The sequence below is a fragment of the Mustela nigripes genome, chromosome X, assembly GCF_022355385.1.
Source record: "Mustela nigripes isolate SB6536 chromosome X, MUSNIG.SB6536, whole genome shotgun sequence".
Lineage (NCBI taxonomy): Eukaryota > Metazoa > Chordata > Mammalia > Carnivora > Mustelidae > Mustela > Mustela nigripes.
Window position 1 is genome coordinate 68,783,479 of NC_081575.1, and position 23,773 is coordinate 68,807,251.

General features: G+C 49.1%; 1 protein-coding gene and 1 long non-coding RNA gene across 9 annotated transcripts in view; one reads left to right on the top strand and one right to left on the bottom strand.

Moving 5' to 3' along the window:
- DLG3 (discs large MAGUK scaffold protein 3) overlaps positions 1-21,727 on the bottom strand; it is a 52,838-nt gene extending 31,111 nt beyond the window's left edge. For 2 of the 7 annotated variants that reach the window (XM_059386003.1, XM_059386002.1), the window contains exons 1-9: positions 21,030-21,727; positions 17,596-17,646; positions 17,029-17,153; positions 16,658-16,827; positions 16,231-16,367; positions 15,520-15,664; positions 14,746-14,905; positions 12,994-13,150; positions 12,486-12,588 (exon numbers count right to left, since the gene is read on the bottom strand). In XM_059386003.1, the coding sequence (XP_059241986.1) occupies positions 12,486-12,588; positions 12,994-13,150; positions 14,746-14,905; positions 15,520-15,664; positions 16,231-16,367; positions 16,658-16,827; positions 17,029-17,153; positions 17,596-17,646; positions 21,030-21,386 (1,405 nt within the window). In that variant the 5' untranslated portion in view covers positions 21,387-21,727. Of the gene's footprint in view, positions 1-11,535; positions 11,663-12,485; positions 12,589-12,993; positions 13,151-14,026; positions 14,183-14,251; positions 14,456-14,745; positions 14,906-15,519; positions 15,665-16,230; positions 16,368-16,657; positions 16,828-17,028; positions 17,154-17,595; positions 17,647-21,029 lie in introns of those variants that run through there. The other 5 variants (XM_059386001.1, XM_059386000.1, XM_059386006.1 and 2 more) reach the window with 4 other exon arrangements.
- LOC132007725 (uncharacterized) overlaps positions 21,647-23,773 on the top strand; it is an 8,212-nt gene continuing 6,085 nt past the window's right edge. The window contains exons 1-2 of one of the 2 annotated variants that reach the window (XR_009401423.1): positions 21,647-22,137; positions 22,237-22,439. This is a non-coding gene — a long non-coding RNA (uncharacterized LOC132007725). The remainder of the gene's footprint in view (positions 22,138-22,236; positions 22,440-23,773) is intronic. The other variant, XR_009401422.1, reaches the window with a different exon arrangement.

Consider the following 23,773-nt stretch of genomic DNA (forward strand, 5'->3'; position numbering starts at 1 on the left):
GGACTCTTATTCTCAAGTTCTGGCTCCTCAGGAACTAATTAAGAAAAAATACAAAACTTCCCCTTTCCACCCACCCCAAAATACTAAAAACTGACCAACAAAACCACAAACCATTTATGCAAAACACTGACATGTCAGAGGTTTCATGATCTACTTAAAGAGCCTAATAAAGCATCAATGAGGACTGAAACTACTATGTTCACTAATATGAACTGGACACACATTCAAGCCTCCAAATCCATCTCCCCTCTAATAAGACTTTGCTCTCAAATCCCTCTCCCATTCCCCTTGCTTGTGTTCCCTCTCTCACTCTCTCTCTCTCTCTCTCTCTCTGTCAAATAAATAAATAAATAATCTTAAAAAAAAAAAGATCTCTGTGGGTGTGGAGGTAAGTATATGAATAGCCAAACAGCATGTTTCTAGGAATCACAAACTGGTCTCTAGAAAAATAATATGAAGTTTATTACTTGTATTAGTTTTTAATTATGGGGCCTACTATTTAAAGAATCTAAGATCTCTAAAACTAGACAGTTCCTCAGGTCCCTTCTAATTTTGACATAATTATGATTTTATGACCAAATCAATGAGGCCCACAGGGAATCAAACCTAGGACTAGTCTAATTTTAATTTTTTTAAAGATTTTTATTTATTTATTTGACAGACAGAGATCACAAGTAGGCAGAGAGGCAGGCAGAGAGAGAGGAGGAAGCAGGCTCCCTGCTGAGCAGAGAGCCCGACACCGGGCTCGATCCCAGGACCCTGGGATCATGACCCGAGCTGAAGGCAGCGGCTTTAACCCACTGAGCCACCCAGGCGCCCCCTAATTTTAATTTTTAAATATGAGCCAGAAGGGGGAAATCTTCACATCTGTAAATAATCCTAAATTCTCTGGGTCAAAAAATAATATTAAATCAATGGGTAGAAATTGCAAAAAAAAAAAAAATTCTTAAGGCTATGTGAGAGGGCAGAAAAGTGGCAAACAGGCCTCAATATGAGCAACTATTGCTTGAAGAAAAGTAATTTCAGCTCTACTTTTAGAACAATGGGCCCAGAACTATGACTAACCCAGAACAGAAACCTCAGTGTCATTGTTCTGGTCCCTGCATTGTCACAATGTGCTTCCTCAGCCATACACACACACACACACACACACACACACACACACAGCCAGGACAGCATCCTGACACTGGAAATAAAACAGAAAACAAGACATGCCAGATCAGCATGCCATAAAAGATTCCAGTTTATCCCTATTGACTGGATGTTTCTGTCCCCCAAAGGGCTTAACGAGGTTGCAAGAAGAGCTACTGAGCAAACGTGCTATAGTATATAAAGGTTTCGTGACGTTCAGCTGCCTGGTCTGAAATGCATAGAGTGATAAATGCTTTATTTCACATCAGGCAACGAAAAAGTTATTCACAGGACCTTGCCATTGGTCCTTCTCACCTATCTCCTGATCCAGGAGATCAGGGTAAAAGCCTCAACTAGGACCTTTTCTCTGTTTCAAAGGAACTTCATGTAGCACATTCAAATGATGGATTAGGGGCGCCTGGGTGGCTCAGTGGGTTAGAGCCTCTGCCTTCCGCTCAGGTTGAGATCTCAGGGTCCTAAGATTGAGCCCCGCATCGGGCTCTCCGCTTGGGGGGGAGCCTGCTTCCTCCTCTCTCTATCTGCCTGCCTCTCTGCCTGCTTGTGATCTGTAATAGATAAAATCTTAAAAAACAACAACAAACAAACAAAAAAACAAATGCCGGATTAACAAAGCCTTTAGCTCCTTCAACCCATAAGCCAAACTGTATACAAGAAGCACCCTAAGACAAAACAGCTCATCCAGAAAACATGAGAATGAAGACAAAATATACCTTTTCCTACTCTCAAGGCAGCGGGCAATCTTGTTCCTAACAATCTCTTCCACTTAACAGAGATGCTGCAACACAGTGATTGAAATACAACATTTTACAACTAAGCTTTCTAACTTGAGTTAATGTAACTGATTTGTACTTTTTACCAGGTCGATTGAGAGTCTAGAGCAAAATGTTCTTCACAGTAGTCCCTCTGACTGGATCACAAATCCACTGACAATCTTTACTGGGGTTTCAACTGAATCTTTTGAGTCAAGTTTCTGTGGGAGGAACCCAGAAAATGAGACCTAGAGAAAGATTCTTCCTGTTACTATGGTCATCTATGGTCATTTTTCAGTAATGGATAATCTCAGAGTAAAATATCATAGAACATAATAAGATACCAAAATCCAAATTGTGTGTCTGTGTGTGTAATAAAGGTGGCACTTCAAAACAGTAGAGAAGGGGCACCTGGGTGGCTCAGTGGGTTAAGCCTCTGCCTTGATCCCAGGGTCCTGGGATCAAGCCCCACATTGGGCTCTCTGCTCAGCAGGGAGCCTGATTCCCTCTCTCTCTGTCTGCCTCTCTGCCTACTTGTGATCTGTCAAATAAGTAAATAAATTCTTTAAAAAAATTAAAAAAGTGAATTCCAGGCAGGTTAAAGTTTCAAGTGTGAAAACAAAAATATTAAATAAATAGGGGTGCCTGGGTGGCTCAGTGGATTAAGCCTCTGCCTTTGGCTTGGGTCATGATCTCAAGGTCCTGGGATCGACCCCCCACATCAGGCTCAATTCTCAGCAGGGAGCCTGCTTCCCCTCTCTTCTCTCTGCCTGCCTCTCTGCCTACTTGTGATCTCTGCCTGTCAAATAAATGAATAAAATCTTTTAAAAAATATTAAATAACTAGAATAAAACAAAAGTGAACATTTACTTGTTAAAGGCACAAAAGAGAACACTGATAGACTTGACTACATAAAAACATAAAATATCTGTATGTCAAAATAAAGTTAAAAAGCAAACTACAAACTGGAAAAATCTTTGTAATATACATGACAAAGAATTAATATTTTAACTACCTTTAAGCTTTTACACATCAATAAGAACTTATGAACATACCTCAATAGGGAAATGGAGAAAAGGTATGAACAGGTAATTCACACACACACAAAATGACAGTGAAGATATACATGCACAAACACACGCATGTTCAACTGTTATTAAAAAAAGAAATAAAAATTAAAATGAGTCAAATAATACTTTTTACCTGTCAAATTTATAGAGATTAAAAAAAATAATGCCCCATGTTACCAAGATCTCAAACTACACACCCTCTATACTGTGGAGGTGGAGACCAATTTGGCAAAATACATCAAGTCTTAAACTTGTTCATACCCTTTGGGCCAATAATTCCATACCAAGGAATTCATTCTGAAGAAGCAACATCAGATTCATAAAAAAAAGCCTCATACAAGGATATCCATCAGTATTATTTATAAGACAAAAAACTGGAAACAACCTAACATCCACCAAAAAAGGGAACAGTCACATGACTTATAGCATACACATGATAAAATATTATTTAACTACTAGAAACCATTTTAGTTTGATATTCATGATATACAGCCAGTTAAAAGAAAGGATACAAAACTCTTTAAATCAATGATTCTAGTCTTGAAAGAGATATATACATATAATATGATATATAAAAGTTTGGAGGGAAATAACACCCAACACATACATATACATACAGACAGACACAAACTGGTTATTTCTGGAGGTAGTTTTACAGATCTGATTTTTTTTTTACTTTGTGTTTCTCTGTATTTTCCAATTTGTTATAAATCTAAATGTAATACAAAAATAAATATAATTTGAAGAGGGGGAGACAGACTGAATAGGACAGGCCCTAGAACAAAGCCAGGACAAACACATCCACTACAAACTCCCCTCCACACTGCTCCTGGCTCATTCATCGTTTTCCTTTGGGATTGATCAATCAGTTGCAGACAAATACCCTTAGACATATTATTACCATTATCACCTCACCATTTTATCCAAGAGTGGACCAAAGGCAGAGGGAGAAGCAGGCTTCCCCGTGGAGCAGGGAGCCCAATGGAGGGCTCGATCCGGATTCCAGGACACAGGGATCACACCTGAGCCAAAGGCAGTTGCTTAACCAACTGAGCCACCCAGGTGCCCCTAAATAAATCTTTAAAAAAATAAATCTAGTCTGGAATTTAAGCCAAGGTTTGCAAAATTCTTCCTCCTTTATGAAAATCGAAAGAGCATGTATGTAAACCAGATCCTTAATGTATACATTTATACAAAATATATTAGTTTTCTTCTTTGGGTCTATTCAAATTTTTATCACTTAACTTCATCAAGTGGAAAAATCCCCAAATCCCTAGGGCCTTTGTTTTTTTTTTTTTTTTTTAAAGATAGCCAATGATATCTTGATTCAGTGAAAAGTAAACAAAGGTCCATTTCAAGAGAATGAAAGCCTTATCACAGGAAAGAAGAGGGGAACACAAGAACCTTATTAAAGCAAGACAGTTATTAGCTCAAGACTTTGTGATTCAATAATAGTCTAGGTACAAATAGAACTGTAAATTGAATTTTCGACTCAATTCCATTTATCTGACACAAAATTTGAGGTAGAAGAAACATTAGAGATCATTTTGCACACTCTCCTCATTTTACAGATCAGAAACTGAGGCCCAAAGAGATTGATTAGCATAAGATCATTTAGCTAACTTAAAGATAAAGTGGGGAATTAGGACACCCGGGTGGGCTCAGATGGTTAAGCACCCAGTCTTGATTTCAGCTCAGGTCATTATCTCAGGGTTGTGAGATCGAGCCCCACGTCAGGCTCCATGCTTAGGGAAGATCCCCCCTTCTGCACCCCCCCAAAAGATAAAGAACTAGAATCCAGGGCCTTGGCTCCTCGTCCAAGATGATTCCCATAGGATTAATGACTTAACATTTATACACACACACACACACACACACACACACACATTATTTATATATATATTCCTAATGTAGGTAAGCAAAAATGGTACTTGTTCAGTGACGATGACAGGCCCAATTATTGAACTTCTCCTATTTCTCTTTAAAAGAATAAAACAATTTCCCTATTATAGAATATAAGGCTAAAACTTCAAACAAATCAACTGTAAATAACAGGGTCAAGATTTCAACAAGCAATACACTGAATTAAAAGGAAATCTCAAAGAACTGTAACTAAGTAAGTAATTCATTCTCATTCCTATATATTATTATAGTCATTCTATCCTATCAGGAAAACTGATGTTTTATAAGATTTTGTCTCAAACCGTCTAACAAGGAAAAAAAAGGACCTGCCTGGCTAGGTGCAAAATGCTTTGCCAACTGTAGCTACCATGTCCCTGGGCTACATGGAAGACAGAAAACCCCAGCATAAACCATCTGTATATAGAGTTCAGCCCAGTAGGCAAAACTGGAAATAAAGCTAATATTTTTTTTTCCTCTTCTACGTTTCTCTCCTAAGTTTATAAACTTTAGGGCTGGCCTAAAAGGGTCACTTTAGGAAAAAGTTTGGCAGTTCCTCCAAAATGTTAAATGTTAAGTTACCTATGACCCAGCAATTCCATTTCTGGGGATGTGTGTGTATGTATGTATCTCCAAGAAAGTTGAAAACAGGACCACACAAAAACTCGTCTATGAATGTTCACAGGAGTATTTGTAATAGTCAAAAGGCAGAAACTCAAATGTTCATAAGGTGATTAGTACATAAACAAAATGTAATAAAGCCATAGGATGGAATATTATTCACCCATAAAAAAGGAATGAAGTACTGATACATGCTACAACATGGATGAACTTAGAGAGCATTATGCTAAATGAAAGGCAGAAGACACAAAAGACTACAATATGGTATGATTCCATTTATATGAACCAGCCAAAAATGTAACTTTATAGAAACAGAAAGTAGATCAGTGGTTGCCTAGGACTAGGGGAGGGGAGAAGTTGGAGGAAATGGGGAGTGACTGCTAATGAGACAGGCTTCTTTCAGGGCTGAGGAAAATGTTCTAAACTTAATTGTGGTGTCAGTTGTACCACTCTGAACATTCTAAAACACACTGAACTATATGCTTTAAATGAATGAACTGTTGGGTATGTGAATAAGCTGTGTTTTTTTTTTTCCCGTTTTTTTTTTTGGGGGGGGGGGTGAGCCCTATCACTTTTATCAGGTCAGCATTCCTAACTAAAATTATCTACACCGAAGCATTCAGCCCCTCCAGCACTCAGCAATAAGAGTGAAAGGTAGTCCCTTATCCTCTGGTTCCCTTCTATCACCTGATTAATAACATAGTTGGCCTGCTCTGGTCTCCAGTCAATTTAGAAAAGAAATAGGGTGAGAATCAAATCAGGGGCTGGAGCAAAACAAAAATGAATGGTAAACAATAAGCACATGAAAAGATGCTTAATATCACTAGCTGCTGGGGGAATGCAAATGAAAACCCCCAAATACTTCAGACTCACCAGGATGGCTAGAATCAAAAAGACTGACACTAATAAGGGTTGGTGAGGATGTAGAGAAAGTGGAACCCTCACTGCTGGTGAGAATGTGAGGTTGGTGTAGCTGCGACTGAAAACAGCCTAGCCATTCCTCCAAAGGTTAAACAGAGAGTTGCCATATGATCCAGTAAGTATATATACCCAGAAGAAATGTAAACACATGTCCATGCAAAAATTTGCATATGGATGCTCAGAGCATTATTCACAATTGACTCAAAGTGGAAACAACCCAATATCCGTCAACTGTTGAATGGATAAACAAAATATGTTGTATGTATATAACAGAATATTATTCAGTCAGAAAAATAAATGAAGGCCTGGTACATGCTACAACACGCAGGAACCTTGAAAACACTATGTTAAGCCAATCTCAGAAGACCATACAGTATATGAATCCAGTTATATGAAATGTCCAGAATAGGCAAATTCATAAGAGACAGGAAGTGGTTGCCTAGTATTCAGGGGGATGGGAAGTTTGGGCAGGGGGGTGATTATACCTAAAGGGTACAGGTTTCTTTCTGGGTTGGTGAAAATGTTCTAAAATTGATTGTGGTGACGGCTGCACAACTCTGTGAACATTCTAAGCATTGCTGAATTGTACCCTTAAGTGAGCAAACTATAAGGTCATTAAAAAATGAATGATAAATACTCCATTTCACTTGAAGAAATGAGAAATGCCTACTTACTGAATTAATATTCTTTTTTAAAAAATGTTTTTTTTATTTATTTATTTGACAGAGGTCATAAGTAGGCAGAGAGGCGGGCAGAGATGGGGGGGAAGCAGGTTCCCTGCTGAGCAGACAGCCCGATGTGGGGCTTGATCCCAGGACCCTGAGATCATGACCTGAGCCAAAGGCAGAGGCTTAACCCACTGAGCCACCCAGGCACTCCTGAATAAATATTCTTAAGCCTGCACACATTTGCTATTACAGCCAAAGCAAAGCAGCTCCCATCTTTTCCTTCTCCCTGAGTTCCCCCACAATATCATTCTATAGTAGTCCTCCAAAGCCAACTTTCTTTTTGTAGGAATCTGTAGGTCTCCCTCAGGCTTCCAGCAGCCCCTCTACTCCCTGGCTACTTCCTCCTTTGGTACAGCAGTTTGGGGCCATCAAGACTAAAAAAACTGACATTTGGCAGTTGGTTTTACCCCACTTGTTAACAGCTTCTGGCACTCAGAGTCTAGATGTATCTGCATTGGAAAAGGGGCCTCACAGCTTCTCTGCTGTGATGGGAGGTAGTTGTGTCCTAGATGCAAAAGCCCTGGACCTGAAGTTCTCAGGAAATCTGACTTTGAACTTTGACTTTGCTCTTTACTGGCTGTGGGGCCTTGAGCAAGTCACTTACCCTCTCTGCCCCTCACCTTCCTCATCTGTAAAATGGGCATGGTATCACCTATCCTACAGGGATATTCTGAAGATTGATGCTCACAAAACCATCTGGAACATAGAGATAATAATTTAGTAGAACAAACCATGGGACAGGCTCTAGTCTACGTGGTGGAGACAGGAGCATGAATACAAAACGAGCTGCCTTTAAACTGTTCAGTGCAGAAATGCTGTTAACAGCACTTCATTTTCTGCCTTCCCTGTATCAGTCTTCTTTTAGGATAGCAAAAGGAATTTCAGGAGTTAAATTCTTTGCCTTGATTAACCTTCACCTCTTTGCTCTCAAGAGAGATCATGCTGATATGGTAACAGCTATGGTTACATCTTCAATTCTCCAACAGGGGAGATGGGATGGTTAATAAATGTTATGGGAACAATGTTACTTTTATGCTTTCCAGTTATTATCATCACTGATCCTTAATTCTTTCAGGTCTTACCCAAAGGCATTTCTATGGGGAAAGTATGCTTATTCAGCACTTTAAAATAAGTATGGAAAATAGATTCTCTCTCATTCCCTTCCCCCCAGCCTGTCTAGATTTACATGCCAGGTGAAAATTTCTGGTCATAAATGAGCAATTCCCAGTTTAGCTACCTTAGTGACCAATTTCTGGCTTACCTCCTGATTTGGGGCTCAGGTTTTACTCTAAAAACAAAAGGGCTTTCCAGAAAAATACTAGCTCAGCTTAAAACAGAGGCTGAAACAAAGTAACTAGGGGGGAAAATGTAGGAGATACTTTCTAAATTAAAATGTTATAACATGATGCCCATACTTCCCTTGGTGGAGCAATTTCACAAATCAAAGAAAAATATTTTTCATTTTAGAATAGACTGAGAGAGAGCCTTTGCCAAGAGCCAGTTGTTTAAATTTTCAATTTGAATTTTAAGCAGGATTATACATGCCCAAGAACATCATGCTATTTTTAGCTAATAGGTAGGATTGCTGTGTCCACAATAGTTTGGAGCAATCAAGAGTGAAACTATTACATAGCATCTCACACTGTGGTACCTTAGCATTTAGCACTTTTATTTCTATTTTAATATTTTCCAAAGCTTCATTGTAAAAATACTTGTGCTAGGCACAATACAAAGTTCAAATAGACAGACATGGTTTTTAATCTTCATTATGTGTTTAACCCACACTGAATAAACCAGATATATGAAAGAATCCCAAGGTTAAAGTATTCCCATCAAGCTGCCATCCAGCCCCTAAGTGCTCAGGGGAGATACACTAGGAAGCAACTGTCCTACACTTATCACACTTCCAATGCTTAAACCCTCTCTATGTATTAAAAGGGTGTCAAATCAATAAATAAAATCTTTAAAAGGGGAGGGGTAATGAAACTATTCTAAAATTGACTGTGACCCTGGATATACAACTTTGTGGATACATTAAAAATCAATGAATTGTACACCTAAACGGGCGCATTGTATGGTAAATGAATTATATCTCAATTAAGCCATTAAAAAAAGAAAAAGTTATTCTTACTCTGATCGTTCTAATTAGTCAGAGCTATTTTTTAAGCTCTCATGCTAAATGGTTCCTAGCCAAAGACTGCACTGGCTTGGCAATGGAGTTCAGTGGCCACCATGGCCACTAATCTACCCCTGCCCATACATCTTTCTTTCCCTAGTCTCTCTTATTTCCCCAGTTCCTTTCCTGTTGTTGTTCTTCCACTCCAAGTAGGTCTTGGGTCTCTCAGGTATTCCCAAGTACGGTTTTTCCCAATTGGTGGACCTCAGACCTAAACCAATTGCTGACACCCCCCTCCCCGCCCCTACAGAGCAACTTTCCCTTCATGGCCTTAGGCAAGTCACGTCCTTGCTCTCCTGTGGCTGTTCCGGTTTGCACAAAGACCGGTTGAAGTACAAAAACCTTTCCAGATCCCACATTCTATGTGAAAATAACACAAATAATGAACACTTAATTTGGTCCATAACATGCAAAGTCTTTGCCATTGTGGCCAGCAGACATATATTTGGATTATTCATTCTGTAAATGGCCATGTAATACAATTTTCCTAAGAACAGCATTTAATATATTCATAAAATGATCAACATGGGGTCCTTATTTTTAAAAGCTATCATCACTTTATCAAAGAAAATTCAGAGCCCAACACCGAATGCTTGGTAGCCCCTCTAAACCTGTCTCTGAGGGGCCATTTTTGAAAGGAACAACAACAAAAAAAGCTTTTTGCATGTTGGGGTCCTGCTGGATTTACCAAAGCAAAGAAAGAAGAAAGACTGGAGTGGCAGAGCCTTATCAACAGTGGTTCAACTAAATCCTAAGAGAGGCTTTTGTTCAGCCAGTGGTAGAGAGACCTGACATAGGACAGCACCTCAACATACATTATAAACTCTCAGAAATATGCTCAGAGAGCAATACATGTTGGCAGCAATGAATCCCTTTATCCTGGACAACTTGTAGCCTTTTAGGTGAACCAGTTACATTCTCCCAATAAAACTCACAGAAATATGTAGTCACCAGTTTCCAACATCCTACCACCAGATAAATTCACAGTATTGTTTCCACGTGCCCAACATCACAGAGCAAAACCGAAAGAAACACATCAATTTCTCCGACACACACACACACACACACCCAAATATGAGAAATCATTTTCTTTGCAGAACCTACCGTTGTCTAAGTTGTGGGCATGACATGATAAATACTGGTTGCTAATAAAAATCAGATGGATAGCTCTCCACTGAGAAGCAAAAAGCACACGCAGAAATTAAAAAAAAAAAAAAAAAAAAACCACAACCAGCCAATAACCCTAAGGTGTCTTTCTTGTCCTTAACTGAACACCAAAACATGGAGAGAAAATGGACTGAAAGTCTCCATTTGCATCCCTCTTTCCCCTGACCTGGGACCAACAAGTCCTCCTGTTAGTTACCTTCCCACACTTCTGCCCCCATCACAGAAGCCTAGAGAAGAAGGTGGCAGGCCCCCTCTCTTCTTCCCCTTCAGGCCCTCCCTTACTAAAGGCACTGAACAAGTGGAGGGGGGGTGGAAAGGACAAAGGTAGGCGCTTTAGATCCCTCACAGCTCGGCGAAGGGGCTCCCGGCCTCTCCTCATCACCGAACCAGAGCACCTGCCGGGTACAGGTCCCTTCCTCCACCTTAGTAACTGGCCCCCGGGGTCTAGGTGTCCAAGGAGTCCAGGCACTGCGGCCCCAAGGGACAAAGGCCGGGCTTACAAAGAGGAGGGGGAGGCCACACGAGTCGGGAGCGGTCTGAAACCCCTCACAAACAAAAGCGGGGATGGGGGTGGGGTCCCGAGATTACCAAACCAGCCTCGGGGTTCCCCGAGGTAGCCAGGTTTGGCGGACCAATGCGTGTGGGGGAGGGGGACGGTTAGAAAATTCCTCTGAGGACAGGGATTAGGAAGCTGCGGGGACAGAGCAGCCGGCGGGCAGGAGGCCGAGGGGAGGGCAGAGGTCCTGGGGCGAAAAGGGGCCCGGTTCGTGAGTGGGAAGAGGTGATGGCAAAGAGGGGGAGACCACCCAGGGCCCCGTGGCGGGAGAGCCGGCGCTCAGCCCCGGGCGGCGCTCTCCTGGGGCTGAGAGGGGCTCTCAGGAGGGGCTCCCAACCAGCGCAGCGCACGGGGCTGGGGCGTGAGCTGAAGGGATTCCGGGGAGAGCGCAGAGGAGTGGGGGGCGCAGTGTTGGAAAAGAGAGAGTTTGAGAACAGAACCGTAGAGAGGCCGGGGGGACTGCGAGGGGGCCTGACCCTCGTCCGCCCCACCTCACCTGGCGCCGGGTTGGAGTCCAGGTCTAGTGCCGAGAAAGCGCCAGCTCCAGCCAGCCCCTCCGTCCCGCGCGGGAGACCACGGACACAAAGCGGGGCGCGCGGGAGGAGGGGAGGAGGGAGGGGGAGGGGAGGAGGGAGGAGGAGACGCCTGAGGCGCGCGACAGTGGGGGAAGGAGGGGCGCTCGCCGCCCTCCGCCTGGGTCACGGGGCGGGGCGTGCGGCTGGAGGCCGCGCTCGGCCTGCCAATGGCCACCCCGCCGGCCGGCTGACTGGGGCGCGCCATCCAGCAGCACACCTCGGCACCTGGGCCTTGGCCAGCCCCAGCCAATCAAACGCCTTCATTTGCATACCCAGCCCCGCCCTTTCGCCCCAGCCAGGGGCCCGCTCCCAGAGAACACAAAGAAGGCCCCCCGTAGGGGGGGGGGTCCATTCCCTGCTGCCCGTCCCGACAGCCTAGCATCACCTTTTCAGTGCGTTTATGGACCTTTCAGTCACCCTGATGAAAGGAAGGAAGTGGGAGTCATAGGGGTTTGGATCCAGAAAAGAGATCCTATTTTTCTTCCCTGTGGTCCTTCTACCCGGGAGTTACTCTCCTCCCGTTCCACCGCATACATTTGCGTCTTTTCTCCTCGGAGTCCTGTGTCTCCCCTCTCTTCCCTTTCCCCTTTTTCCAGTCGCCCCTCTCTGTGCTTCCTTCCCCAGGCTGCTGCCCACTACTGGCCTTCTGCTGCGTTGCAGCCTTGATCGGCAGGCTTTGAGCACCGCCTCAGATAGATGATGCTCCAAAGCTCCCCAAACCTACCCCAGTCCAGAAGGAAAACAAGACAGGAAGAGGTTACTGCGCTAGGGTGAAAGAGACCTGATCAAGTAGCTTTGGTACGTATGATGGCAAAAAGCCGCCCCTTTGGACTCAATTCCCCAAATCCTTGTCCAACCTTCCATCTCCTACCTTCAGGTCTGTACTGGGCCACAATGGTGACAGACTGGCCAGCCCGTTTCAGAGCAGCCGCAGCCTGCTCGTGAGTTGCATTCCTCAGGTTCACACCATTCACCTGTCCAAAGAGAGGAGCTATGAGCCATTCCCACAACAAGAAAGGCAGTCCTCTGTCATAGCAGTTAGGAGAAGGAGATGGATAGCCCAGCCATAAGCCTACTCAGATGCGTTTCTCAATATCCTATCCTTGCCCGTGAAGAATATGCCATCTTTAGTGTAATAGTTATCTTTGTGGGGCTCAAATGCCAACCAGGGTTGAGATCCAACACACATTCATTTCCTCCTCAAGGATAAGTCTGGGCTCAGTCCTAAGGTCTGAGGTCATCTATAAAGAGAATATCAGTTTTCTCCAGCTCAGCCTTCTCCCATCTCAAGAAGCATTTCTTGGAGAAAGCAAGATCTCCCCTCCTCCCTTTTAGATTGGCATGGATCCCATCCTCCCACCTCTCCTTTTTCTCCTCACCGATAAGATCCGGTCTCCCCTGCGCAGCTCCCCACTCAGGTCAGCTGGGCCTCCTGCCAGGATGAAGGAGACAAAAATGCCTTCTCCATCTTCTCCTCCTACGATGTTGAAGCCCAGGCCTGTGGAGCCCTTGTGCAGGATGATCTTGCGGGGCTCTCTGGTAGGAAAGAAGCAAAAGGATAAGGACAAGGTGGATGTAAACTGTTGTCCCCGTGAGGGCCAGCCTAGAACAAGGCCCATACTGCCGTAGAATGATGTAGGTTCCTTTACGTATGATACTCTGTTGCTTCCTTTCTCTCCCGAAACCTGCTTGGCTGCTATTTTCTGCCAGGTGCCAAGTTTCAGTTCCTCTTCCCTCCCTTCTTCCTGAGGGCTTGGAGTTGGCTTCCCAGTGGACAGTCCTCTACTCTCTCGGTTCAACACAACCCTGTCTGGAGAACATTACCTCAGAGCCCATTCCCTCATCCTCTTTCCTCCCAGATTCTCCTATCCTACCACCAGCGTGATGGACCTGGGCCACAACAAGGGGAACCAGTTAGGGGCGCTGGAAACCAGCCTGGGGTTGATCGCACTCATCCGCAAAATGCTCCTCCACGGTCTCGAAATTCCACCCAACTGTGAGTCCTCCTACCTTCCCCAAGGACAGATTTGGTCACCCACTACTACTATGTGCCCTTGCCAGGTGATGTGGGAGACAGGTATAGAAACCCCAGGTCCCCAGAAGGAGCCAAGGAGCCCGACAGAACAGAGTTAATACATGAAAACTCCCAATTGTCACTAACCATGTTATGTCTAAGGCATCCCCCTGGAAATGGTCAGTGTCATCAAGCGAGAGCTACAGCCCCTTGTGCCTGCGTAGCCTTAAAACCCGACCCTCAGCACACATTTCCCGGCCCACTGCCTTCACTTGAAAGCATCTTTCATCAGAAGAGCCCCAAGTCCAAGACTCCTCCTTTGTTGCTCCCAGTATTGGGTGCAAGGCTCCCTCCCTGAGCCTCGGATGCTCTCGCTCAAATCCCTGCTCTCCTCCTACCTGGCATCCCCTCCAGGCCGCAGGGAGCGGAGCGGCCAGGCCCACCTCTGCGAAGCCCTCCTCCAGGCCGAGGCCGAGGCCGTGCCCAAGCCCAGGGCCAAGCCGGAGCCTGAGAGCTTGCGTGCCCTCTCCATGGTTCCTCCAGCTCTCCCTGCCCGTCCCCCACCCCGTCCGCCTACCCTTCCGGCTCCACTGCAGCCTCCCAGGCCCCACCCCGCAGCAAACCTGTCCCCCGGAACCCCGGCCGGCCGGACCAGTTCCACCGCCCGCCACCGCCGCCGCCGCCGCCGCCGCCGCCAGAGTGGGGCGGGGCCGTCCCCGGGGAGGCCACGGGGCCCGCCAGCCTCCCAGCGTCCCGCCAACCCCACCGTCTCAACGGTTCTTTTCTCTAGAACGACTGCCGCAGAGGGGGCAGCGACTGGCTCGGGGAAGGAAACCCCCACAGCTTCCACCTCCTCAGCCCCCTACGCGTTCCACCCCTCTCCCCCTTAACTCGGTACTTTGGGATCGGGGCCACACGCTTGGCACGCCCCCTGATGGTGGAACTTGTCCCTGCAGCTCCTTCTGTCCTCTCGGGCCCGAAGAGGGCCTACCCCAAAGAGAAGGGCTTTCTCCTCTTCTGGGCCATACTACAAGGAGACCCGTGGCTAGCCAGAAACGGATTCCTATCCTCTTCATCCCTAAGTAGGCTAAAGGGGTGGCGGCGGGGAGGGGGTTACCTGGTGAAGTCCTCCTCAGCTAGCATGTGCCTAGGGATTGGAGAGTAACGGGCGGGGGGAACCTGAGGAGGAGCAGGGTAGCTGACCTTACTCTCCACAGCCCCAAGGTAACCCAGGCTGGAATTATGGCTTATGTGGTTGTCAGCCAAGGCAGTAAAAGCTGGAATCAAGAAAAGGAGAGAGACAAGTTCAGAGACCACTCTATGTAGGTCCCTACCTCACCCCCATCAAGGACTGTGCCCCACACCCCACCAGAGATGCAAAAGCCACCGAGGGATGCTGATTCCTCAGGCCTCTCCTCCCCTCTCCCCACCCCCTCACCCCCACCCCTGGGTTCCTCCTCCACAGTCCCTTTCTGAATCCTGGGCTCACTCCTGTGAGTCTTAGAAAGAGCTAAAGTCAAGCAGTCTACAAAGAAAGGCATGACTAGAGGTGTGACTAATAATAATCCCTCACATCTCTATAGCCTAATACGGTTTTCCAAGGGCTTTCTTGTCCATGATCTCATTTGATCCTTGCAGCAGTTCTATGAGGAAGGCAGCCCATATATCATTAGCTCCTTTTTGCCGAAGAGAAAACTGAAGACAGGGGAAAGGGACTCATCCAAGGGCACCCAGCTACAAGGGACAGAGCGAGGATCTGGACTCAGTTCTCCTGAGCACTATTGCTCTCTGTCTCTCTCCCTCCCTCTCTGAACAGGGAGTTTGAATTCCTTCCCCTCCAGAAACCAGGGGGCTGGGCTTCAGGCTGGGGACAAGGGGGATGGGTACGTACTGCTGGCGTAGTCAGGGGGTGCATACATGTCGTTGAGGTGGAGGCTGCCTGGCTTGGCCACCTTTAGGTAGACCATATCAGACGTGTTCTTCAGTGAAGCCACGGCTTCCTCGTGCCTCACATCCTGCAGATTGGTGTTGTTCACCTAGAAGATGAAAGGCCTTAAGGCTGGCACTTGGGAGAAGGGAGGGCCTCTCCGGGGAGCTTCCAGGAAATTCAACGGTGCTCTAACGGAGGCCCCATACAGTGCTGTGAGAAGCTGACAAGCACTAAGAGTGCAATAGAGCTGGTATGGGAGCTGCGGCCATGAAAAGAACTAGGGCCTTGATATCTGAGCGTGTGCAACTCAGACGATGATGCTCTTTTTTATCTATCTATTTATTCTTAAAGATTTTATTTATTTATTTGACAGAGAGAGACACAGCGAGAGGGAACAAAAGCAGGGGGAGGGGCAGAGGCAGAGGGAGAAGCAGGCTTCCCACTGGAGCAGAGAGCTTGAAGTGGGCCTCAATCCCAAGACCCCAGGACATGATCTGAATCAAAGACAGAAGCTAACCGACTGAGCCACCCAGGCATCCCTCCGATGATGATGCTCTTGAAACCTCCCCCACAATGCTGGCCCCTGAATGAGGTTCAGGTGGAGTGAGAGGCTACTAGAACCCAACCTCCACACCCCACCCTACATGTGGGCCTCCCCAAAGGCTGTCTCACCGCCAGCAGCCGGTCCCCAATCTGTAGGCGTCCGTCCTTCTGAGCAGCACCCCCCTCAATGATCTTGGTGATATAGATGCTGTTGTCACCTGGGATGTGCTGGTTGCCAATCCCCCCAGCAATGCTGAAACCCAGGCCTGGGGAGGGGCAGTGAAGGGAGTGGGAGAGGACCACAAGGAGACATTAGAGTGCTCAGTCAATGCCAGACCCCACTCCCTACCCGAGCCAACCCACTGGTTCAGGGGGAGCTCCCCTCCCTGTACTTTCCTCCCCTGCCCTGGGGGAACCCAGACACTAGGCTGCTATCCCGAGGTCAGTAAGGGAAAGTGAGATGGGAGGTCAAGCAAGGAGTAAGGCTGTCCCCTTCTGTGTCCTACAGAGCCACTCAGAGTCTCTGGCCAGAGCACAGGTATGTAGAGGGATGCACCTTTGGGCCCTTTGAGCAGGTTGACCTCCATGATGGTCTCAGGTGGGGGCTGTCTCCTCCGCACCACCAAGCGCACCACGGGGCCGGCCTCCTTCAGTGCCTCCACGGCCCGGCTGTGCACCACCTCCGACACGTCCACCTCATTCACCCTCAGCACACAGTCATTCACCCTGAGGAGGAAGCCCGAGAAGCATGACACCCCACCACTGCCTCCCCACCCCCTCTCCCACCTCTCCTTCCTTCCCTCCCTGCCACCCCTCCCCTGCCCCCTCTGAGAGCTAACCAAAGGGTCATCGCATGCCAGGCAGCCCTCTTCCCCTCATGTTCATCCTGCCCCTGCCAGCCCCAGCCCTGCTTTCGAGCCACCTCACCCCAGCCTTCCGTCCATGGCCGCAGCTCCTCCAGGAATGATCTTGGTGATAAAGATGCCGGGGTCATCGGGGACATGCGGGTTGTCAATGCCCCCTGCAATGCTGAAGCCCAGGCCCGAATTGCCCTGCAGAAGGGGACAGAGGGGCATGGTCTGCTCACTCAGAGGGCAAGAGGGACGGTTCTGGATCTCCCCCGCTTCCCCTCACCCCCCAGAAGCAGGTTCTTCAGTCCTCAGAAGGCGCCCCCAACCCCCGGCAGGCCAACATACAGATTCCCAGCCTGTGGCAACCGTTCTGGCCCAGAGGCCCCAGCCAAGCGCCCCCCATCCCCAGCTCCCCAGGCCTCAGTGAGCAAGGTCAATTAATATTTGTGAGCTGGTTGATTGATTGATTGATGCAGTACGTGGCCTTCCAGGGCCACTGTTTCCTCCCTCCCCCCACCTCCTGTCCTCTCAACGTAGGTGCCTCCCTCCAACAAGTCTTGAGACTGAGGTACACACAGGGCACTTCCCTTTCCTGGTCTGAACCCTCCCCTCCCCTTTCATCCTGGCCTGCTGGCAGACTTACCCGCTCAAGTACTATTTCCTCATACTTGAACATGCCATCGCTGCCGTTCACCTAGGGGGAAACACGGGCAGTTCCCTGAGCACTTCCCAACCCCCCCCCCCCACACACACACCCATCTGCCTTCCTGGTCAACCTGCCCTTCCCCCACCACCCAAAGAGTAGGAGCCCGAATTGACCCCAGGATGCCTCTTGGCCACAGATGGGGACAGGCTGACCCTGAGGAGGCCACACCCCTCCCTTGCTTCCAGCCATATTTGCCCTGAACCCATTTAGCCCAGATCAATTATCAGGGACCAGCCAGCTAGTGTTGCACTCACTGAGAGGCTGGGCCCCAGGGCCTTGGAGTTCACTTAGGAGGGGTGCAGCGTAGGCCTAAGGGGGTTGGTGGAAATGGAACACAGTGGGCAAACCATGCCACACCTAGCATCCATGGGGGCACACCCAGTGGCCTCGATGGGGACCTCTTCCCCTTCTGATCCATAGCTCTTCCTGACTCAGGGATCACAGACTCCCACCATGTCAGGACCGGTAGGACAGCAGACACCATCTTGTCCAACCTTTCTCATGTGACAGATGGTGTGACACCGGGACCCAGAGAGGACACAGGTTGTACCTCAGAGCACACTGGCATTTAGTGGCAGAGCCAGGGTCAGAACCTGGATCTCCAGCTGCTCTTTTGATTAAATAAAGCTGCCAAAGCCACTGATGTTTTGGCCATTCACGCCCTTCCCCAGCAGAACTCATGAGAAAAGGAAAGGAGCACCCTTCTGAATACCCCCAGGAACCCTCATTCTATATCTCCTCTGTGTCCCCAGGAACCTGATTCTTCGAATGGGCGGAAGGAGTCAAAGACCGAATCCATTTTCTGCCAAGGGCCTTTGATACCTAACCCTTTGTGTTTCCCCACAGAAAAAGCCAGGGTAGGAGCTGGGTGGGAGTCAGAGGCAAAGCCGGGGGTGCGATGGGAGCAGGGTGGACAAGGTTCCCCAGAGGATGGAGAAGCTGATAACCCACAGAGGGACCAGCAGTGGAGCCCCTGGCCTTCAGTATACAGCAGCCATGGGAGGGGAGGCAAGGGAAGGGGATAGAAGTAAGCTTTGTTCTGACCAATCCCCAGAACTGGCCCACCAGACAAGACATACTTGTGGCTATTGTCAAATGAAAATGTGACTGTGGCAGACGAGTAGTACCTGCTCCCCGGCTCCCACTCTCATCCCCGAGAATGGAGGGACTCCCTTGCCTCTCTCCCCAGGTATCCCAGTACCTCCTCCTCCATCTGTCTCTGGCTGCATTGCCCCTTTCCCGAACCCTGGTGTTCTCCTCTGAAGGGAGCTGCAAACCTCTGATGGGGGCTCCTTCGCATGCTTCCCCTTCCACTGTAGCTTTGGCTTGGAGGGGAGGTGGGGGGGCATAGGTGGGCGGTGGGCATGCTGGTGAGTCATGCCTCCACCTTTTCAAGGCCTGACCACAGGGCTTTGTGCCCTGAAGTTCTGGGAGTTGGGAGGAGGACCCCAGCTGCAGCCCCACTCTGGTCCCTGATCCCACGGGGGAAGAACCGATAGCTTTTCAGAGCCCCGAAACTAAAACAGCTGCCTGGAGTAACATGCAACAGACATGCAGGCAAAAGGACACCCATGCAGTGCTCATATGCCTCTGGTGTACCATGTGTTCCCACATGTGATAAGCCATGCTTCAAGGCCAGCTCCAGCTTTGGCGAGCATCAGAGGCTCCAGCCTCCCACTGCCCTGCTTGGTGACCCCACTCCCAGGGCCGGGGGCCATCTGGGGCTCAGCCCTGGCAAAGAAACCTTGGCCAACTGGCCCAGTCTTGGGACTGGCACCTGTCTGCCAGTTGAGCAGGATAAGCGTGAGTGAGTGTTTGCAAGGGTAGGGCCCCAGGATATAGGGGAAAAGGAAAGAGGGGGACTCACTGGAGAGGGCAAGGAGCCAAGGAAAGGGCCACAGGAAGCAGTGAGCGCGGACAGACAGGAGGCCAGAACTGAGGACTCCTCTCCCTTAGGAGGTCCCCACCTTTGCTTCTGAGTGAGAGCACATTCTATCCCCAGAGGAGGACAGAGGCGGCCAGAACGGTCACCAGTTTGGGGCAGGCAGCACCTGCCCTCAACAGCAAAACCTCCTTCTCCTCTCTCCCTAACCTGGGGGCTGCAGAGCCAAATAAGCAGACAGGCCCTCCGCTGTGCATGCCAAGGATCTGGCTCTGCCGGCCCAGCCTCCATTTTGCTGCTTCTCCCACAGATGCTCCTTCCATTTTCTAAGCTGGCAGCTTTGACTGGGAGTGGAAGCCGGAGTTGTGCCCAGCACCCAGGGGTTCCTGAGCTGTGCCAAGTCAGGGCTCGGGGGCCAAGTTCTTTCACATCTGGAGGTACTCAAGGGGGCCATGCCCCGCTGGGGCCAGTCCTGCACCAGGGCACCTGCCCCTTCCTTGCTTGCCTCCAGGCACCATGCCTGCTCTAGAGCGAAGAGGCTTGCTTCAGTCCCCCCACCCTTTACATTTGCTCCCCCCCACCCCAGTACACACACACTTCAGAGCTGCTGGGACAAAAGAGTCCGTCCTTCTCAGCAGCCTCTCAGCCTTGCTTGGGACGTGTCTCTTGCCTCCTCCCCCTCCCCTCCCTTGCCTGTCAAGCGCCTCTCACCAGGGACACCACACACACACACACAACACACACACACACACACACGCATGCACGCACAGGCACACACATGCACACACTTGAGCCACATGCTCTCACACAGATACACGCAGCCCCACACACAGGCAAACACAGCTATCCCTGCAGCCTCGCCTACAGAGACACCTCCACGTTCAGAGAGACATCCCCACATGTCCATGTGCACACAAAGGGCCTGGGACGGAAAGGGACTCATGGCATGGAGGGATGAAGCTCAAGCAGCTGGGCACATGGGCCCCCTCGACATAGATTCACAGGAGCTCCAGTGCCTCCCTCCACACACCTTAACATACATACACACATACACACATATGTCCCCCCTACGCAGAGCACCGTGCCCCCTCCTCCCCTCCTGTGGAGACATACACCATACACAGCCCCCGCAGAACCTCCCGCCCCCTGCCAGACACAGAGACGCTGCTAAACCCCCACACGGAGACAAACCCAGTCCCCCCACAGGAAAATGTGCCCCTCCGCCATACCTTCACCTCCTGACACACACAGCTCCTCCCAATCCCCCCCAAATGGAGACCCCCCAAACAGACACACACAGAGAAGCATACATTTCCAACCGTCTCTCCTGGTCCAGGTAAAACCCTGGGGCTCAGTTTCCCCCAGCTCGAAGCCTCCAGGAACCCCTGCTGCCCCCCCCCGGCCCCTAGGCCCCCCCCCTCAGCCCCCCCCCGCTGCCCCCCCCCCCCGCCCCCCCCCCCCCCCCCCCCCCGCCACTGCTGGTCCATACCTGCTCATACCAGTCCCGGTTGGTACAGGTGCACTCGGGCCACCAGCTGGGGCCACTGCCGTTGAGTTTGGGGGTGCTCTTGCCAGGGACTGGCTTAGGGGGCACTGGCCCCACATCCCGGCCGGTGGGGATGAGCTTGGCCTTAGTGCGGGGGGTGGGGGTAGCCCCAGCCTGGGAGGGCAGGGTCTGAGAGCTGTAGCCCCCATAGCCTCCGCTGGCTCCGTTGCCCCCACCTGGCCCATAGGGGTCGGGCACTTGCCAGTCCCCATAGCCAGGAGGCTCCAGGCGCCGCAGGGCAGCCAGGCGGGTCACCTCATAGCACTCGGGGCACTTACAGCAGTGCTGGTGCTTGTGCATGGCACTGCCCCCCGCCGCCCGGACCCCCCAGCCCACGCCGGTTTCCACACCGCCGCCGCCGCTGGGCTCCCGGGCACACTCACACTGCTCGGACCAGGAAGGAGGGGGCACCCGTGGGGGTGCTCGGGCGGAACGGGGCCTGGGGCCGGGCGGGCGTCCCGGGGCTTCTGCCCCCACGCTGCCCCGCACCCACGGCTCCCCCTCCAGCACTGGCGGCTCCGTGTCGCCCGTCGTGGCCCCTGGGCCAAGGCCCAGCGGCAAAGAAGAAGCGGGAGCCTGGGCAGAGGCTGGGAGCTGAGAGGACCGCTCCTGCACTGGTCCCCAGGATGGATCTGAGTGGAGTCAAGAGCATCTCTCCCTGGCTCCCTTCTCAGTTGATTCCAGCCAATCAGCGTGGAGAGTCAGGCAGCGGCAGTGGCAGCGGCAGGAATGCTAAACAGCGGCTCCTTAAAGGAACAGAACCAGTGGCGCCCCCAGGCTCAGCCCCAGCTCCCCAGATATCTGGGATATCGCCGACCCTAAAGCGGGGATGGAGGATTTGGGCCGCGGGTGAGCTCAGCCCCCGATTTAGTGCCCTCCACATCTCCGATTTCAGCCTGTCCTCTGCCCACTCCACCCCACCCCACTTCCAAGAGGGAGTTGCATGGAGATGCTCAATGGGTCCCTGGGCTTGCTCTGAGCTGGGGCTAGCAAAAGTAAAGACTTGAAACAGCAGAACGGACCGAAGGGACGTTGGAGCAGGGCGGGGAAGGTGATCTTTCTTAACTGGGGACCGAGGAAGAGGGCGGCATATGTGGCTACTCTCCTGTCAGTGCCTCCTCCTCGGGACTATTGTTCTCTCAACCTCTAGGCCTGAAATGACCGCAATCTCACACTTGACCTGCTTCCATCACTAGTGAGGAACTCAACCCTAGAACAGGAGGAAAGGAGAGCTCTAAGCTCTCGTCCCTGGCCCACAGGCTCCTGTGTCCTTCGCCCTACTCCTACATGGTTATGATGGGAGAAAGAGCTTCAGGGTGCCAAGAGGAAAGAGAGTCCAGGATGGAAGGAAAGGTAAGAAGAGATCTGAAGTGACAGAAACCATTCCAGGGGACCTGGAGAAGAACTTGGGAATACTTGTCCAAGGACATCTCCTTAACCTCCCCCGCTCAGCTTGTTGGGGGCCGGAGGCAGGATGACATGCAGGGAAGACTGTCTTTTTTGCTGTACTTGTTTTGTCCTTAGCTACCAATTATCGAGCCTTTACAAAGTCCTAAGTGCTTTACTTGCCAACAAACCCCCTACCAAGATGCTACTATGCTTATCTTAATTTTACCAATCAGGAAATTGAGACTCAGAGATATTAATATAGCGGGAAGTGACCAAATTGGGATGCAGACTCTGGCTATTTGATTCAAACATCCATGCTCTAAACCATCCTGGTACAACAGGTCTATTCCAAGTTCTCCTGTAGAATGTAGATCTCAGTTCAATTCAACAAATACTCGTTGCACACTTACTCTAGGCGAGACCTCGACCTAGGTCCTGGGGATACAGAAATTCATTCCTAATTCAACAAACATTGATGTAGCACTTGCTTTGTGCAGATACTGTTCTAGGATTTGGGGATCTAGCAACACACAGAGCAACATTATATCAGGTTGAGGGAAGTATAGAAACCTCACCTCCCTTTAAATATCTGCACAGGTTTCCATTTGTAGTATAGTATTGCATGGCATTGTAGGGAAAGAAAGAAAAGTCAATCAGAGAAGAGGGTGTTGGGAACGCCGGGGGAGGACACCGCATTGCGACCATCTTTCTTCAAGTTTTTTACCTCTACATTTTAATACGAAAATTTTCAAGTGTACGGATAATTGAAAAAAAGTTACAGGGAACAAATGCCACCTGGATGGTCATTAGCATTTTGCTACACTTGCTTTTATCCTGTGTCTCTCCTCCACATGTTCTCTCCAGCTTTTCTTAAAAATGAAAATTCACAAACATACAGAAATGTTGACAGACTAGTACAATAAGCATTTATATATCTTTCTCATAGACTCAGCAACTGGTATTGTCTTGTTATATTTGCTCTATTGATCTATTATGGAGCTGCATTGTTTTCTGAACCATTCAAGTGTAAGTGACAGATTTCATCACACTTCTCCCCTAATACTTCAGCATACATCTTGTATTCTTCTACACGACCACGATATTATTTTGACATCTAAGAAAATTAACAATAATTTCATATCATCCAAGAGCATCAAATGTCTCATCCATATTCAAATTTCTCCAAATTTGCCTTTTATGGTTTTATTTTTTTTATTTTTTATTTTTTTTAAAGATTTCATTTATTTATTTGACAGAGAGAAATTACAAGTACACTGAGAGGCAGGCAGAGAGAGAGA